We start from the raw sequence: 18,885 nt of genomic DNA on the forward strand, positions 1-18,885 counted from the left end.
ACTGCCCAGATGCACAGGCCCCGGGGCCCACGTGGCACGTGGTTCCAGGGGAGACAGCAGAGTTGTGTCTTTGGGGACAGTGGCTTTGGGGACAGGGAGTGGCGGGGCCGTAAAACCTAGAGCAGCAGGTGGGTGTGGGGGCAGGAAGGAAAAGAGGGGTTTCCCCCCACCTCTGAGGCTGTTCCTAGCAAGAAGACACCCGCTGACCGTGAGCCCTGCTTTCCTGATCTTAGGCTCTGTACTGTCCTTCAGGAGGGCCAGCCAGCCCTTGTGCCCACAGCTGGGCACACAGACCCAATGGACGGAGCTGGTGCTGGTGTGGCCATGGGGGAGAGGACTATGTTGGGCCCGGCCAGGTACACTGTACCACAGCGACCATGCAAGGTCGCCCAGGCTCCCCCACAGGGCTGTGAGGCCAGGTGCACCCCATTCACCCAACTGCCTCAACTACATCTGCCTCCCACCTGAGCTGGAAGGCACCGTCCAAGGCCCCACGGCGTCTGCGCCCTCGCAAGCTGCAGCAGCGTGGTGGGCTCCTTCCCCAGACCCGTGCAGGACAGGTGGCCTGGACGTCCATCTGTGCAGCGCTTGCTGCAGGCGGGCTGGGGGAATCTAGGCCAGTGCCTGGGAGGCAGGGCCTGCGGGGCATGTATGTAGGGCTCCAGCTATCGCCGTAATCAGAGGAGCCTTTCCAGGCCAGCTCCCTCCCAGCACCCCCCACTGCAGCGCTGGGCGAGGTCACTGCAGCAGGCATGTGGGGCAGGCACTGGCCTTCCTTCCAGGGCCAAGAGGCGCCTCTCTACGCCTCCCAGGGCTGAGGGTGGCCGAGAAGCCTACGGTGCGTCCAGAAACCCCCAGGCAGATCTCCCCGGGCCCATAGAGGGCAGGAGCAAGGTCCGCGGGGCAGCAGCAGGTGCCGCCAGCGCGGGCCTGGACCCTGCACCAGGCAGATGGGGTGCTCCCCGGCTGGTAGGCCTGGCTCAGACTCCCGACTCTGTGGCTGCCAGGGGGCTCCCCCACCTGGCTCTGGCCAGGAATGTCCAGAGAAAAGAGGGCAGGGTTGGGGTTTAAGGTGGCGCTCTCTCTCCACAGATGGGGACCTGAGGCTCAAAGAAAGCACAGAATCATTTTGGAATTTCAAAAGACAATTTTATCCCAATCGGAACCTCTTCAACATAGCAATTAGGCCACAGTTATTAAGATGACATTCTTTGCCAATGGTTGCCTGCTGTGCCAGGGGCAGGACCCACTCCTGTACCTGCTCCCCGAGGGTCATGCCCATGTACCCCCTCCCCCAGCCCTGTGAGGTGCTCGTGAGGCCAAGGCTGTGCCTCCCGAGGGTCTGGCAGTAGAAAATCACGTGGGCAGGCGACTCTAGGGGTTGGCCCAAGTCCTTTGGTCAGCTCAGTGCCCAGAGAAAAGGCAGCAAGAAGGTGAGTCTGTTGGGCGGACGGGTCCTCCAAGTCATGCAGAGCCCAACTTCCGGCCCAGGTAGGGGCTTGACTGGGCCCCTGGCAGCACCTCTCCCCAGGGATAAGCCCACACTGGCAGAGCCACTCCCCAGGGCCTCTGGAGGCCGAGTCTGAGTCCTCAAGATGCTCAGCAGATCAGAGGGCACCTGGGGAGGCTGGGCACGACAGAGGAGGACCCGGGGCTGAGCGCTCAGGGCTACCCAGGCATCACTGAGTGCCCAGGACCCCGGAGAGGCCATTTGTAGGTTCAGGCAGTCAGCCTAGAGCCCTGCTGCCTGAGGAAAGGGGAGCTGCTCATAAGGACATAGCCTAGCACTGCTGGGGTCGGCCCTAAGGCCAGGGCAGACCAAGGGCAGACTCCCAGCAGACCTGCTGTCAAGTGCGCCAGCCCCTCTGCTCTACTGAGTGTTGACACAGAAAATGTACACAGGAACCCCAAGACACAACGGGGCCCCCTGGGCTGGAGTGTCAGTACGGTGAATGGACAGACGGGGCACCGCAAAGAGCTGCTTCTGCCTTCCTGGCTGTGCCCGCGTGGGCGGCACTCGGGCCTCGCAGGGAAAGCGGAGAACAAGCTGTTCAGTATCTACATGAGTGAAAAATTTATGGTTTCATTTGGCCCCAAAGGCACACCGTTTGGGGTCCCAAGTATCTTTCCAAAGTTGCCAGACATATGAATTCCGATGTCCCCCACCCCCAGATCCCTTCCAATACCCCCAGTTCCTCCTGAAGCGCTAAAGTGAGAACCGTCATCTGTCCCACTTGGGCCCCCTGACCGGCTCTCTAGAGATTCTGGGGGCTGCAGTCCTGATGCATGTGGCGGTGACGTTCAGGCAGGGACCTCCACTGGTGGCTGTCACATGATGGCACAGCAGGAGTTCTGTTTCCGGGCCTTGAGAAAGACAGGAGAGAGAGGGGGGCTGAGGGACCAGCCCGGAGTCCAGGGAGAAGCCCCAACACTCTCTGGCCCCGACACCAGCAGCAGCCGGACACCGAGAAACAAGTGTGGTCCTCTGGCTGAGGGCTGAGTCCCACCCCTCTGCCCCCCAGCGCCCTATAGGCTGTTTCGGAGGGAGACCTGGGGATGGCAGGTCAGGCCCCACCTGGTAGATGGCTCCTGCCTCGGCACCCCTCAATTTCCATCTCCCTCCCAGGCACCCGCCCAGCAGCCTACTCAGAGAAACCCCCGACAAAGGGAAAAGCAGCAGAGGCTGAGCCTGTGGGAGAGGCAGGAAGTGGACACAGCCCCTGGGCTAGTCCCAGACACATGACGGGACACATACAGTGCCAGGAGTGGAGCCTGGGGCTCCCACATGTGAAGCCTGCTAGCATAATTCGCCCCAGCTGCAAAAGTGTACAGCAGATGGGTTTGCCCAACTCTATAGCAGGCAGCAGAAATATGGGGGCACCCCTGTGACTGAGGAACGGGCCTTCAGCTTTTCTGGGGGAAGAGATAGTAGTGTCCTGGGCATGGTGCTGCCCTCAGCTCTCCTGCGGACAAGGTGGTGCCCGAGTAAGCCCCGCCACAGATCTTTTGGGGTCCTTTTGCTCCAACCACGTCACTGACTCACTAGTTTCGAAGCAAGGGTCCCAGGACGGGTATGCTGTGACAGTGCTTGGGAAGGGCACCCGACTCACTGTCTTGTAGAAGGCTTTAGACTGGATTCCCAGCACTTCAGACTTGGACACCAGGTCATCGAGCTTCTCACCGCGCTCCAGCAGAGACTCCATGGTATTGTGCTGGGCAAGGGACAGAAAGAATCTCCTGAGGCGACAGGACCTAGAAGGTTCTAACTGGGACCTAGAGCCCTTCCCAAACACGTGCCTGTGGCAGACACGATGGCACTCTGGGCACCGTTTCCGTCAGTACTCCACCACGCAGGGGCCCAGCACACAGGAGGCAGCCTGAGAGGAAGCATCTCAGTGTCCTGAGGTCTCCTCTGAACCTCCTCAGAGGGTGAGCAGGTGGAAAGTACAAAAGAGCAGAAATGCCCTGTCTCCCACTCACAGTGGAGCGACTCCGATGCCTCACATCAAGCCTAATGGACAGACAGGACCGGAGCAGCAGGGAGGGGGGCACTTGTCTTGCACGAGGCTGTCCCACGTTTAATCCCCCATGCAGTCTCCTCAGCCCCACCAGGAGTGATCCTTGACTGCAGAGACAGCCCTGAACAGTCAGGTGTGGCCCCAAACAAAGCACCAACAACAAAGCTTTAGGGGCTGGAGCGATGGTGCAGCAGGGAGGGCATTTGCCTTGCACGTGGATGACCCAGGTTCGATCCCTAGCACCCCAAGCACCGAGAGCGATCCCTTGGCAGAGCAGGAGAAAGACTGAAATCAGACCTCCCAAAGCCCACCAGGACACAGGCTTGGGAGGTGGGTGGGAAATAAGGACAGGGTGGAACAAAGGTCACACTAGCGGTGAGACTGGGTCAGAATACTGACTGTATTCTGTAACAGATCCGTCAAGAACAACGCTATACACCGTAGTGTTTAAACCAAGGGGGACCCCAAAAGTGGAGAGGGAGTATGGGGGAAATTGTCTGCCACAGAAGCAGGGGAAGGGGTGGCATGGGGCGTATATGGGACATTGGTGGTGGAAAATGTACACTGGTGGAGGGATGGATGTTCGATCATTGTATGACTGAAACTCAAACATGAAAGCTTTGTGTTACCGTGATTGAATTAAAAAAATATCTATCAAGGGGACCCTTGAGAGGAGAGATGGGGCTACAGATGGAGCCCTCTTGGGGCAATGGAGGGAGGGGGACAGCGAGAAGGGTCCTCAGGATCAGCAGAAGGAAGAGTCAGGGAGGCTAGACTGAGTGGAGAGAAAAATGTGTCACAAAGGAAAAGCGATGGGCAAGCTTCTGTGTCCAGCTTTTATTTCAGACCCTTGCTTCAAAGTGTAATCCAGAAGAGCTGCCTCTGAAGGCGCTGGGATGCGCTCTACAGAATGCTGGATCCTGAGTCACCACTTAAGAGTTAGGTCCAACCGCAAGAGACAAGAAATGCAGGGACTGACAATGGACTGTGCTCGGTGAGGCCCATGGTGGTGACAGAGGCCAGACGATCGGGGTCTGTGCAGACCCTGTAGCCGAGACTCTGGGGGGCAGAGTCTTGGTCACCGACCTGGTGGACAAGGAGCAGGGGACCGTTTAGATGCAGAAGCCAGAAGGACCAAACCAAGACAGATGTTTCCAGCTTCCCAAAGAGAGCTCGAGAGTTAAGCAGCAGTTAGAAGCAGGGATCAGAGACGAGGGTGCCCTCAGACAGCTTTGAGGCGTGCAGTCAGACAGTAAGGGCAGTGACAACCCCAGACTCACACACGCAGGCACAAAGGGAGCCACAGAACAGCATGGACCCAGTGCAACGAATGCCACGAAATGGGGCCCGAACACACACACCACGGGCTGTTGGAGTCAGGATCGGAGGCCTCTGCAGACGGGGCCTGGTCCCACAGGCTGGCACCAACTCTGCATGTCTGGCCACTGGCCCATCTTCCTGCCCTGGGTATCTGGACGGGCACCCCCAAGTCTTGCTTACCAGAATGATTTTGGTCTCGTCTAATTCCGCCTGCACTTTAGTCATGGGGTCGGCTTCTCGGGGGTTCTGGACATGAACAAGGACACTGTCAGGACAGCAGTTCAACAGAGCGTGTGGGACACATGTGCACAGGGGCTGATCATGTCCGTGGAGGGCCCGGGGCTCAGTGTTCCCCAGACGGGCACCAACACCAAGCGAGGCAGGGCCGAGTGGCTGGCTCTTACACAGAGCATAGACCAGCTTGTGGGGGCCCTCAAACCCAGCCTTGCCCACACAGGTCCCCTTAGACCGCGTGGTGTGGCCCCCAGCAGATTTTTCAAAAAACAAACAAGGAGCTGGAGAGACAGCACAGGGCCAAGGTGCAGGCCTTGTATGTGTCAACACCAGTTCAATCCCTGGTACCACATGGCCCCTAAGCACTGCCAAGTACAAGCCTGGAGGTCCCCAACAGTGCCAGGACAGCTGGGTGGCTCCCAGCACCACATTCTTGGACCACTGCTGGCCAAGGATCAATCCCTGGCAAGGGTCCAAAGGCTTCCTCAGTACCCTCGGGAGCACCCCCACCCCCAAAGGCAGGAGGCCCCCAGGCCCCCAAGACCAGGGCTGCTGGCTCTCACCCCACCCACACAGGCTCACATGATGGTCTTTCCACATACCTGGTACTTGCTAAGGTAACTCTCCAGGGCTGTATAGTTAATGGTGCTAGGGGATCCTATTGGCCAATCTATCCTGTCGATCTGCTGGGAGAACTCGTCCAGGACCTGTGAAGTGGAGGAACTAGTGTTAACAGCACCCACACACCAGCAGGGCTTGGCCCTGGAGCCTCACCGCTAAAGAGGCGCTGAGGGCCTTGGGCCCAGGACAGGGTGAAGCCAACAGTGATAACAAGGGGGAGCCCAGGCCCACATTCCCTCCTAAGTATTCCGGGAACTGGAGACCAAGCAGGCCCAGTCTCCAAGGCATTTTCTAAACTGTGGAGTTCTACTTTGTTCAGGTTGTGACTTTCTAGGGGAAGAAGAAAAAGGCCCTCCAATTTCTCAGTATCAATTCTTTAAAAAGGATGGTAAGTCCTCTGGCTCTTAATAACCACTGGATTTCATGTCCTTCGAAGTGTATTCATGCTTTGGGGGAGACAAGACGTGGCCAGAGTTTCTAAGGACTATGGAATCAACCTTCCGGTGCATGCCAGGCTCACGCCTGAACATGCTGGACTCAAGAATGCAGAGGCACTGGGCCCCACGAAGCAGCCACCGCCCACGGGAAAGCCTCTCTCCAGGCCGCAGGCTGAGACTGGGCGGAGGAGGTGAGTGTCCTCAGGCTGGAGCGCAGGCACTGCACACAGGAGGCCCAGGCTGAACTGCCAGAGCCACCTCGTCCCTGAGCACCAGTGGGAGCGAGCCCCGAGCACTGCAGGGTTTGACCCACACACCAAACAGGAAGGGCCTCAGAGACGGGAGAAGAGCCTCAGCGAGAGCAACATTGTGACCAAAGGGCCAGCCTGACTCCACAGAAAACTGAAAGCCACAGGCCGAGAGAACAGCAGGGGAGAGGCCGTGACTCAGGGCCAGAGAGCTGAATCGGGCGGCGAGGAGGGACCGGGGATGGGTGCCAGGAGCCCACTCAGTGTAAGGACGGGGAAGCCAGAGCCAGGTGGCTTCACCTCTTCCTGCCAACGGCCCATGGAGTCCGGTCCAGTCAAGTCCCAACTTACCTTCTCCAGCAGGGTGAAAGCCACTCGGGAGGGGTATTCGCTGTCGGCTATGGCCACTCCGGCAAGGCTGTCGGGTCGCACGTAGACATGGCATAAGTATCCTGAGGAGACCAGGGGCCGGGCACAGAGGAATAACAGGAGGGGGTTTCAGACTCTGCCCTCCAGGTCAGTCAGACACTGGGAGAGGGCTGCAGAGTGACCCTCACACAGAGCAACAGCACGGGAGCCCGACACCTGCTCTAGGACAAGAACCCACCCCGGCTGCAGAGCCGCCACCGAAATGTGCCTCTGGGGCAGAAAGCACATCCCAGGCAGCAGCCTAGGCCCTCCCAGTCAGTCGTGCAGGCCAGCTCAGGTCCGGGCCGTCGAGCTGGCTCCCGCAGCACCTGCTCTCCCCACGGGGCCCTTGGAGAGGTGGGGACGAAACAGTGGAGGAAAAGCTCCAACTGGAAGAAAACGCAGCCCCTGTTGTCTGGAGCCCAGGGGCCGCTGAGCCGGAGCCACACCATCAGCGCTGTGTGCCAGGCCCCACAGAGGGTCAGAACTCAGAGCTGACTTCTCACTTGGAAGGGCTGCGGCTCAAAACGCTCCCCCCAAAGACCCCAATGGTGAATGAAAACACATACCAGAGAGGGGAACTAAACAAGAAAAGGAAAACAATCAAGAGCAGGGAGGAGATGCTCAGGGGTTCCGCAATGAGCCCCAAAGAAGTCGGATTCTAATGTGGGGTCATGGCGCACACACACCCTGGCCCTGAGAAGCTGGCCAAGGCCCACGGCCATGTCTCTAAGGACCCTAAAGTTGGCAAGATGGGCGTCTGAGGAGAGCTGGGGGCATTTACTGTCCATGATCCAAGCTCATTTCTGGGATGTGAACAGTGGAGGGTGCACAGAGAGAACCGAGTCCAACCCAGCGGGCACTGTAGCTGCCAGCGATACAGTTTCTCCTTAACATGTGACCAGGTCGGTACTAAGGGCAAAGAACTTTGTTTCTGCCTGATAAGGTTCACACACAACTTCAGACCTATAAACAAATGCCTCCAAAATAAACACCAGAAGTTCTCCTGGGAAACGTGAATCATGCAGAAAAAAAGAAAAGCAGTGACGAAAACAGCATAGTGAGTAAAACAGCATAGTGAGTTTTCAGGTTCCTGGTCAAAAAAATGTAAGTAGCACAGATGCATTGGAGCCGGCTACCTGAAATCCTTCCCGAGGGGGCACACTCCAGAGGAGCTGATACAAAACCTGCCCCACACCACAAGATCTGAACTACCATCCCGAGTGAGTGCTGTGGAGCTGGCTGTAACCAGGCTGCTTCGACATCAACGATCGGACATCTGGGCACAGGATTCATGGGCAAGAAAAGGAGGAAGAGGGAAGACAGAAAGAAGCAGCAGGAGTGGGGTCTCAGTTCCTGCCTGGTGTGGAGCTGTGGGTCCCTGGGATGAATCCCATGCACCCACCTTCTTGCCGGACTGAAGCTCTACTGCCTTTCTTGGAGCGCTCCACGATCAGCTGGCTTGTGAAGGTCATGAACTCCGCGATGCTAAGAAACACAACACGTTACCTGTCCCTGTCCCCCCAGCCTCAGTATGATGGAAAGGGACCTCTGTGATTGACACTGCGGTGCCTCTCGGTTTCCCTCCCAACCTGAGTAACAGCAGTAACAAAAATACTAGTAATGACGACCAGTGTAGTGCTCTGAGAGTCCCACCGTGCAAACCCAACCACCCCCTCTTGGGCTTCTGGCTCTAGCTAGTTTAACGTGGTGGAGTTTGACAAGAGGCACAGTGGAGCAACGGAAGCCAGTTCCTGTTCTCAAGGCCAAGAACTTCCAGGAAGTGGGAGGGACACACAGCAACTGCCCCGGGAAACTGCCCACCTGCAGGAAGGCTGGCTCTGCCTGGGGACAGGGCTCGGTCCGCAGGACACACACGGAGGGCAGAAGGCCCCATTCGGCCTGAGGCCACGACAGACCGGCCTGGGGGCGCCTCACAAAGGGTCCTCGGGGCAGGTTCTCGAGGGGAGCTGCAAAGCCCGAGTCTGGCCCGCCCGCCGGACCCCACGGGCGCCTCTCCCAGAGACGTGACCGGGGCAAGACACTGCCTGCCCTGGACCGCAGGTGGCAAACTGAGGCTCGCTGTCCAGACAGAGCTGGCCGCACAGAGCTCGCACGACGCCCACCTCCGCACCCCACGGGGCGTCGCGGCGGCGCAACGCCGGGCCGTGACCAGACCGAGCGGCCGCCGCGCTCGTGGCAGAGCCACGCGGAGGCCGGGACCCGGGGCGGCCCGCCGGGGCCGAGGCCGAGGCTGCGGCGGGCCGGGCGGGCCCCGGGAGGCCCCGGGAGGCGGGGGCGGGCGCGGGCGCCGCCGCACCTGGACCGCTGGAAGAAGCTGAAGGAGGACACGTCGTGCGCGCTCTTCAGCAGCACCGCCTTGTCCTCGCCCTTGTACAGCACGCTCAGGCAGTAGAGCTTCATGGCGCCGCGCGGCCGCGCCGGCCCGAGCCGCCAGCGTCGGGAGCAGCTCGGCCACCGCCCCTCGGCCCGGCGCTGACGCTCCCGCGGCCGCTTCCGGTTCCGGCAGGCGCCGCGCCGACGCGCAGCGGAAGCCCGAGGGACGGCCGGCCACGCGTGCGGGGCGGGCTGCGCCTGCGCGCCTCGCGCTTCCGGCCCCGCGGCCGCTCCCGCCCCTCCGGGCGGAGGCCCCGCCCCTCGGGCCGCCCGCAGACCCCCTCGGCGTCCGGGTCTGCTCGCTCGCAACCCAGCAGCCTGCTGGGGCTTCGGGGGGTGGGGGGTGGGGGTGGCAGACGGCCTCCCTGGGACGTGGTGCCCACGTGATTCGAGCGGCTGGGGCCCCGAGCTAGCCCCCAGGCCGTGCCCGCCGAGCGCGGAGCCGCCGCCGCCGCTGGGGTCTCAGGACTGCCTGCGGGGACTGCGGGACCCCAGCGAATCAGCCGCAGCATCGCTTGAGACGTCCCTTTGCAGCAGGGCTTCGACCAGCGAGATTGACAGCTTGCCTGGGTGACTGATACTGGGCACGCTTCCAGGCATGCAGACTAGGCGGGCTCTGAGCCTGGTGCCCGCTAGGTGTCCGTAGCAGCCCACTCTCCAGATGCAACCCGAAATGTCTCAGGACATTACCAAGTGCCCTCGGTAGGGATGGCTTGGATTACTATTACTATTACTATTGATTGCTTTCAACAGTCCTGTTGTTGAAGGAAGGTCTTTCTACTTGCTCTTAAACTTAACACCTTCCTCGCCTGCCTGCAGATTTGGATATTGAACTTGAGGACGAACATCGGCCCATTCCAGGTGATCACAAGGACTGTGTCAATGTGTCCAGACAATCAGGCTCCCCTACGGGGTGAGTGGGAACAGTTTTTTAAGAAAACCCTTTGTAGTCACTGGAAGTTGTACAAAGGGCCAGGGGTAGATTAAAATGTGTTCAGTGACTGACTTAGTTTCCCTTACATCAAGCACTTTACCTGTGGTACCTCATTGAATCCTTATAAATCCCGATTAAATCTTTATAAATTTTTATATGTATAAATCTTATATATACATGTAATATATATGACATACATGCATTTTATGGACAACAGATTCGAGTTAAGAAAATTGCTAGTAAGAAACAGGCATTCTCGAGGCATGCGTTGAATTCTCTCACAACCCACCTCCAAGCCTGACCGCTCTCCTTCTCCTCTCGGACCTCACTCAGAGCCCATTTCTCAAGGAAGCCTTCTTTGATCTTTGTGGTACCAACTTCCCATGCATCATGCTGAAAAGGAAGCTTCACCTTCACTCTGTAATCCCACTGTCACCCAATTTAGATCAATATCTGGATTGCCACAAACTTGGATCCAGTTCTAGTATTGCTTCAAACTTGGATTCAATTCCAATGTTGCTTTGAACTACAAAATCACAAAGAGAACAAACTGTTAACCCCTCTGAGTCTTTTTCATCTCTAAAACTGGAAAGAACTGGAAATGACATTATATGACCAATCATTGACTTAGGGTGTGAGCTGAGATCAGTACTTACGGCAGCCAACAAGAAGCCCAGTGCCCTGGACCAAGACTTCAGATGAGTACTTGACCCCATGGTAGCTTAACTAGATGGCCTTCCAGCATGGACACCTATGATTGCAAGTTTTTTTGTTTATTTGGTTGGTTGGTTGGTTGGTTGGTTTTGGTTTTTGAGCCATACCTGGCAATACTGCAGATCAATCCCAGGTTGGCCGCATGCAAGGCCAGCGACTTACCTGCTGTACTGTCTCGCCAGCCCCTGATAACAGGTTTATAGTGCCTGATCTCAATTATTCCACTGTCTAAATTGCAGTTACTTCTAGTCATTCCAGATATGGTGGGATAAACCAACTCCATTTCTCAAGACTTCCCCATGGGTCTCCTCTAGGCTGTTCCATTTTCTAGCAATGCTCAGATGCTAATGCCATCTCTGCACCTCAAGAGTCACTCCTGGTGGTGCTCAGGATATGATGGGGTGCTGGGGGTTGGATCCAGGCCTCCTGCATTCAAAGCATGCACTCAGCTTGTTAAAGATATCTCTTCGGCCTTCTCCTAAACTTCTTTCCAAACCCTCAAGGAAAAATGCCTATTCTTTCTCTGCAATTTTGTACACCCTCAACTGAAACTTGGAGACCAAGAAACTTGGCCCCTGGTCATTAATGCCACTCTTCAACTTGAGCTGTATTGCTAGTACATAGGAAAATGGCCCAAGGTTTCATACATCAAAGTCTTTTTATTTTATTTGGGCATTATGGTTGTATTATTTTATTTATTTATTTATTTGCTTTTTGGGTCACACCCAGCGATGCTCAGGAGTTACTCCTGGCTTTGCACTCAGGAGTCATTCCTGGCGGTGCTCGGGGGACCATATGGGATGCTGGGAATCGAACCTGGGTCAGCCGCATGCAAGGCAAATGCCCTACCCGCTGTGCTATCACTCCAGCCCCTCATACATCAAAGTCTTTATGGCTCTTAGGCGGAGCACAGAGCACCTCAGCTCCATTCCAACTAGACACTGATAGAAAAATGAAAACAGTCATTTTGGAAAAAAAAAAACCTCTAGAAAAATCCCCTAACTTTTAATATTTGTTGGAGATGAAGAATTGGGTGAAGAATGAAGAAAATATATATATATGAAAATATATGAGAAGAGCAGAAAGATAAATGACATTTTAATAAGGATACATGGCAGGGGTTTTAATATAGAAAGGAAAATAAAATAATTTTCCAAGTGATGGAACAAAGCTGAGGGAACTTGGTAAATTGAAAAGGTATGTGAAAGTTTTGTGAGGGGGTCATCTTTAGAAAGAAATTTTATACAGTCAAATTTTATAAGGTCTAATGAAATATAATTCCAGTCTATTTAAAACCTTTACTAGTCCTTACACCTGCCCAGCAATGGAACACATGCCTGGGAGGAAAATTTTATAAATCAACCTCCTTGCAAGACATTTAAATTTCTTCTGGTTTGTGTAGATACTTTATAGGAAGGACTGAGGTATCCCCCACTAAAATAGAAAACTCCTCTGAAACATCATGGCCCTGATATAAATCACATAATCCTTAGGTTAGTACCGCAGTCAGGTAGCATAGTGGCCTTTGTCTCTAACCTCACACAATTCATTAGTCAAGTTCTCTAATCCCATATTATCTACAAAATGCCTGGCACCCCAATCTTCAGGGAAGGTAGAAAGAACTCACCAGTCAAAAGGCACTTGGGAGGCAGGCTCCAGGGCAGGAAGGCAGACAGGAGGGAAACTGGGATATTGGTCATGGGGAATGCACATTGGTGGAGGGATGGATGTTGTAACATTGTATAGCTGAAACCCAGTCATAACTTTGTAACTGTGTATGTCACTGCCATTCAATTTTTTTTAAAAGGTCTGTCAGGCTGGAGAGACAGACCAGCAGATAGGGCACTTGCCTTGCCTGCAGCTGACCCGGCCTTCATCTCTGGCATCCCACATGGCCCCCTGAGCGCCACCAGTAGTGAATAGTGATTCCTGAGTGCAGAGCCAGTAGTAACCTCTGAGCACTGCGGGCGTGGCCCAAAACCAAAGCGAAACAAAACCAACCGACAAACAAAGGCACTTGGGAAAACTGATGTGTAAAACTCAACAGTCATGGACTTCCCTGCTGCCCATAACTTTACTCAAGGACCAATTAGATTCCATAGGAAATACATAACCTAACGGTTTCCATCTATGGACCAATCTTTCCTCGAGTGTTTCTCCAAACCCAGATTCCTCTGTGCATTACATCGGCTTAAAAAGAAGAATTCTCAGTAGGAAACTTAAGATCCATATTTTCTCTCCCCCAGATATAACTGTGCTCACTAATATTCCATTCTCCCAAAGTTCTAGGTTTTGTGTTAGCCCAACACAATACTGTCCTGCCAATTCAATATGGATTGAACCCAACAATTCCTTAATTGTATTAAGCTCACTTAATTCCATCAAAATAAACCTTTTTTCTTGGATAAAACACAGACTATGCACAAAAGCAATTAAGATGAAAAATACCACCCACAATCTCACCCAAGTTACATATCCATGTCCTGCTCCCCTGACAGCTGCCATGTGAACTTCAAAATATTTCATCCGTGGCATTCCTAAGGATTCTGTTTTGTTTGAGGCACCTCAGTATATGTTTACACTCCACCAAATAGGTCTGGAATTCTTTTCCATAATATGATTGTTGTGTCACCAGAAGTTCCCCTTCCCTTAACAATTTTTTTTTACCTAAACATTCACAAGCAAAAAAAAAAAATTACCCATACCCTTATTAGTGGCACTAGGTGTTTAAAATGGAATACCACTGGAAGTATTATTTCCTCTTCCTGGAGGTATCAGCTCCTCTACCAAGAGGTATTATCTTCTCCATCTTGGTATATCAAAATGTCTCTTTGTTTTCTGTTTGTTTGTTTTGCTTTTTGGGTCACACCCAGTGATTAAGAATGAAAAACATTTCACAGGGGTTTGCACTCAGAAATCACTCCTAGCAGTGCTTGGGGGACCATATGGGATGCTGGGAATCGAACCTGGGTCGGCCTCATGCAAGGCAAACACCCTACCCACTCCAGCCTCTCAAAAGTCTCTTTGGAACTTGTACAAAGCATTAACAGTAATGTTACAGCCCTTCACAGGCTCCAAGCACAAATGAAATTATCTCATTGCAATAACTCTCCAAAATGATAGAACCCTGGATATTTTTAAGCATAAGGGATGTGCTTGTTATAGGGCTATTATAGGGCAAGTGAAGCTTTTGGGTCAATCAACCTGGACAAGCCCAAGAAAATATTTTAAAAGTCACTGAGCAAGTTTTGCTTCAGGAGAGGTCTGCCAACAGTTGGCTGTCCTGGAAGCTCCTTTAGAACTGTTTCCTGCTTAGTAGCCCCACTAGGATCTTCAATGACCACATTCCTCATCTTGACATTTGCTTCTTGTCTTCTGAACCTAATAATCAAAGTAGTTTTTTCCTTACATCCAGGCCATCAATCTGTAATGTAATGATATCCAACCAACAATTTAGACCTACAAACCCAGTAATTTCTCATGACTACTTCCCTTGATCATGTGGCCATGATACTAGGGCCCTCTCCATGTCCATAATGAGCCTGAAGCAATTCCAGAAAATAGACCATAGCTTCTACTCTAAGATTTTAATTGCTATTACTCAGAGGAAGGAAATGCTGTGGAATAAGAAAGAATATTTTGAAAAAAATTGTCAAGACAGGCTGAATGATTTCAGGCTTATTCTGTTCATGAAAACATTGCTTGCCACAAAAATAATCTCCACCATGAAAAAAAGTCACCTGTTATGAAAAAAATTTCCTATCACAAAAAGATATCCCTCATGCTGAGCCTGAAGAGCACCATGCAATAAAAACAATGTCCCTTTTGTCTAAAGCTCTTTAATGCCATTAGTTTCTAACTCCAGGACACTCCTCAATCTAGCTTTTACCTTTAGCATATTCTTTAATCCCTATGACACTGCCAATCCAGTGAATACCCACTCCCAGGCGGGTTCTAGTCTAAAGTAACAACATAAGCCCTATGCCTATGGCCAAAGTTGACTGGTGTACAGAGAAACACCTGACCCAGGCTGCACTCAACCAACACAGACCATAACTGGTTGGAGCATGTAGGGCTGTAGGGGTATGTCTTCCCAATCAGTCCTGAAGGCAGGATTAAGGGTTGGAAAAGAAGTACAATTTGCACAGATTAAGAAAGTTAATGAAGAACCAGGAAGATAACTCATGTGTTAGTACATTTGACAGCCCTGAGTTTGAATCTCACTCTAGGCCCCCTTCCAAACACCACCAGATCTAATCTTAGTGGCCCCTGCTGATGCAAACAAATTAAAATTTGAAATGGGAAACTGATGGGACTCAGCTACACCCGTGTTCTCTACTTAGTTGACAAACTGCTCTTAAACTTAGGAGGTGGGATTTGCACTTATCAATACCAGCAAAATCTAAGATGGCATCTGGGAACAACTGCCTGCCCCCTCCACACACAGACCCACTTTTCCTACTTTTACTCAAATTGTACTATATTAGTGTGGTCAACAGCCCAGGCAGTTTGGTCCTCCTCCTGGACCAGGAGGAGTTTGCATAACCTCAGTTCCTGAAGGATCCCAGTGTTCGTACAGGATTGGACTCATTGTGGTTCTAGACTTGACCCCAGGGCCTCCTAGAATGCCTGCAGGGGCAACAACACAAAGTAAAATTAAATAAATAAATAATAAAAAAGAAAAATTACTGGAAGGAAACGTGGAGGAGCATTTTTGTTGAAGTGAAGATATTTTTTTCATTTTTGTGAGAGCTCAAACCCAGTTGTGCTCAAGACTTACTCCTGGCTCTGTGCTTAGGCTGCACTCTGGACAGGGCTCTGGGAACTGTATACAGTGCCACAATTGAACCCAGGTTGGCGGTGTGCAAAGCAAGAACCTTACCCATCGTTCTCTCTACCCCCATGGGAAATACTCTTCTTAGCCAGTAACATGCCTCAAAACATGAAGAAAATTTAAGAATACAAAGACTGAAAGTTATAAAAGGTAAATACTTCCATGTGATGAAAGGGTTAGCTAATCAAGTTTAGCAACAGACTGGAATGATACTATAGGCTGTTTTACAAACATAGGAATAATATTATAGAGTTTAAAAATAGTTTAGGTAAAAGACAATAATAGCAAAAGTTATATAGTATAAATTAATCATCCTTAGGGAAAGAAACATGAAAAAATACCTTGAAATATATTAAAAGGTATTTAGCATTTTGTAGTTCAAACAGGAGGATGACAAATCAGCAAAAAGTGATAAAGATTTATTGTCTCAAACATTGACAAGCATGCAGCCAAATTCCTCTCAGTGGAAGGATTAATAAATTAGTGAAGTCATTTGGAAGCAGAGAGTGTGTGGGGGCGGGCGGGGGGCAATGTAGTCCTATTCACCCAATTGTAAAATGTGCAGAGCATTTATCTAGCAATTCAGCCTCTAGGAAACATCCAGAAGAAACAAATGCATATGTTGACTCAGTTGAAATACAAAGATTTGTGACAGGTAAAAATTGAAACTTCCCAGATGACCATCATCAAGATATTGTTTTGCTTTTATTTATTTTAATGCTTTAGAGGGACAGGGGTGATAGTACAGTGGGAAGGGTGATTGTTTTATACACTGCCAACCTGAGTTTGATCCCTGGCACCCCATATAGTCCCCTGAGCACAGCCAGGAGTGATCCCTGAACACAGAGCCATGAGTACTGAGTACTGCCAGGCATGGTGCCAATAAAATTAAACTAAAATAAAAAACTTTTTATTTAGGGCCAGAGAACTAGTATAGGGGTTAAGACACCTTGCGTATGGCCAACCCTGGTTTCATTTCCAGCACTACATGGTCCCCTGAGCATTGCCTAGTGCATCCCTGGGGACCCTCAAGCAGTGCCACGGTGACAGTATTAAATTTATAACAAAAGTGGTAACAAAATTATAACAAAAGCAAAATAGTGTGAACGAGCCCTCCCCGTCACTGCAAAGCCTGAGAAGCTGCACCCTTAGGCTCTCAGCTAGAATAGCCCACCCGGTTACTGAGCATCGCTGGGAGTTGCGTCCAGGTCCACCAGGCACTGCTTGGGAACGCCCCTCAATAAATAATAAATAAAATAATAAAATGCTGCAGCACAAAGGTTTGGAGAGGAAGCTCAATGGACAAGAGCCACAGGAAGCTGGGGTTTGACCCCAGGCACATTTAGGAGCAGCCCCTGAGCACTGAGCCAGGAGTATGCTCTGAGTACCTGCAGGTCTGATCCAAAACCAAAAGGAAGTGAAATTTTAAAAATCGACGTCAAACTGGGAAGGTTCCACTGCCACTCCTCATGCTCTCTTCTGGACCTGTCACCCAAGACACCTCCTCAGTCCTGAGCCCCCCTGACTTGTGGACACACCAGCAGACTTGCTGAGTGCCTGCAGCTGCTCCACTCCACTGAGCAATGCTTGAGCTGTGAAGTGCCCCTCTGACCAGTTCCAGGCCAGAAAGGCTCGTCATGATCATCTTTGGGCTCCCATGTTTTGCCTCACAGGATGCAGCAAGTCCCCAAGCCAGGGGCCGTCAGCTCTTGGCAGCTGCCTGTGGTTCCATACCTAGACTTGCGAGGGTGGGAATGGAAGGGTCCATCCTAGGTGGGATGGGCCCCTGAGCGGGAGCACGAGAGAGCCCTGGTCCCAGACTCCTCTCTGACTGTGCCTATCACTACACCAGCTCAGGGGAGGAGACGGCAGGCAGGCAGGGCAGCCGCCAAGCTGGATGGGGCTTTGCCATGCGCTGGTCCCCTGCGCCTTCTGGTTGGGTTCCCAGAGTCCACATGGCCTCAACTCCTTAGGAAGGGCGTTTGGAAGACCCTGTGACCTGGCCCTGGGAGCTGCACAGGTGGCAGTCTGCCGTCACAGGGATTGGCTGTCACTATGGTGACGGGGAGGCCTGTGGCCATCAGACCCGGTTTTCTGCATGGCAGCTCTAATGACAGGCTGGTCAGCCCTGCTGAGGCCAGAGGGTGTGAGCTCAGAGGCTCTGTTCTGGGTTTTCACAGCTGCCGCAAGCCCTGGCAGAGGTCCATGCTCCACACCTGGTCAGAGCAGGAAGTGTGGCTGGGACGGGAGAGCTACACGGTCAGGTGTGAACTAATTACTCAAAAGCTGTCTCCGTGCGACAGTAGTGGAGAGAACCTTTTCTGCTGAGTCTGGCTAAGAACACCGCACCTCAGAGCCCAACACAGCCCAGGAAGGCATTTCTGAGGTGAGGACTCTGCCCCAAAGCCCCGCATGGCCCAGCTGCCGTTGCCCCATGCCTGAGAGCGCGCTCAGAGGGGAAGCGCGACTGTGTGACCTGGAAGAGAAGGCTTGCCAGCTCTTTGGACAACGATGAAAAGGAGGAAACTGTGACTGAAGCTCAAGCCAGAAACGCACTGAGAAGTGGACAGCCTTCTCCTGAACACAAGGACCGGCTGCCGCTTTGGTTGGGGGCTGCTTTGCTCTGGACACCTGTGGAGGAACGCTGAGGGGGTCCCAGCTCACACGGGCTGGCCGGAGCACACATGCTGGATGACAGAGCCAGGATGGAGAGCGCCAAGAAGGAAAAGGTAGCTTCTCCTTGGTGTGTCTAGAAGTGTTTGCTGGGTGCTGCCCTATCTCAGTGGCTCTGGTGGCACCAGAGTTTGCTCCTCAGGAGCGACTTTCATGCCAGGCCCCTGAGGACAGAGCTGCTGGAAAGCAAGCACTGCGCCCTGACTGCTGTAGACAAAGGCCTTTCTGGTCCTCCCCAAGGACTCAGCCCGGAGACCCAGGCTACTGGGAGGTCCTAGAAATGACCTGTGTGGGCCCGAGGGTCTGCGGGGTTTCACTCGGAGCGTTCTGTGGCCGGCAGTAAGGCAGGAGACTGAGTGGGAGACGTGCACTGGGAGAGACACCCCTGAGCCACCTCCGTGTAGGGGTGCAGTAGGGAGATGGGACAGGTTCCTGTCAGGAACTTGGCCTTTGCCAGGATTTCTTCCTCACACCTGGGAAATGGCAAGGTCAGCACAAACTCAGCTGCTCTCTCGGGGCCGAGTTAATGGTATCAGGAGAAAAACAA

At 52.9% G+C, this 18,885-nt stretch overlaps 2 protein-coding genes across 2 annotated transcripts in view; one reads left to right on the forward strand and one right to left on the reverse strand.

The window, feature by feature from the left end:
* Nucleotides 1-1,127: 1,127 nt before the first annotated feature.
* On the reverse strand, nucleotides 1,128-9,322 carry YKT6 (YKT6 v-SNARE homolog). Its single transcript, XM_004615438.2, has 7 exons — nucleotides 9,107-9,322; nucleotides 8,192-8,274; nucleotides 6,730-6,830; nucleotides 5,675-5,779; nucleotides 5,019-5,084; nucleotides 3,111-3,212; nucleotides 1,128-2,364 (listed from the first exon to the last, which is right to left on the reverse strand). The coding sequence occupies exons 1-7, from the start codon at nucleotides 9,208-9,210 to the stop codon at nucleotides 2,329-2,331; spliced, it is 597 nt and encodes a 198-aa protein (XP_004615495.1). The 5' UTR covers nucleotides 9,211-9,322; the 3' UTR covers nucleotides 1,128-2,328.
* A 7,111-nt stretch (nucleotides 9,323-16,433) lies between these two features.
* The window catches only part of GCK (glucokinase), a 36,576-nt gene continuing 34,124 nt past the window's right edge, over nucleotides 16,434-18,885 (forward strand). The window contains exon 1 of the mRNA XM_055133963.1: nucleotides 16,434-18,394. Coding sequence (XP_054989938.1) covers nucleotides 18,350-18,394 — 45 coding nt within the window. The 5' untranslated portion in view covers nucleotides 16,434-18,349. The remainder of the gene's footprint in view (nucleotides 18,395-18,885) is intronic.

This window comes from Sorex araneus, chromosome 3, assembly GCF_027595985.1.
Source record: "Sorex araneus isolate mSorAra2 chromosome 3, mSorAra2.pri, whole genome shotgun sequence".
Lineage (NCBI taxonomy): Eukaryota > Metazoa > Chordata > Mammalia > Eulipotyphla > Soricidae > Sorex > Sorex araneus.

What these genes read in the sequence shown, in the direction of transcription:
- YKT6 (XM_004615438.2), bottom strand. Translation starts at nt 9,210, where the DNA reads ATGAAGCTCTACTGCCTGAGCGTGCTGTACAAGGGCGAGGACAAGGCG. An exon ending in AGCTTCAGTCCGGCAAGAAG is followed by an intron (nt 6,831 to 8,191) that starts GTGGGTGCATGG and finishes TGGTCTCCTCAG; the next exon opens with GATACTTATGCCATGTCTAC. An exon ending in CTTTCACCCTGCTGGAGAAG is followed by an intron (nt 5,780 to 6,729) that starts GTAAGTTGGGAC and finishes TCCACTTCACAG; the next exon opens with GTCCTGGACGAGTTCTCCCA.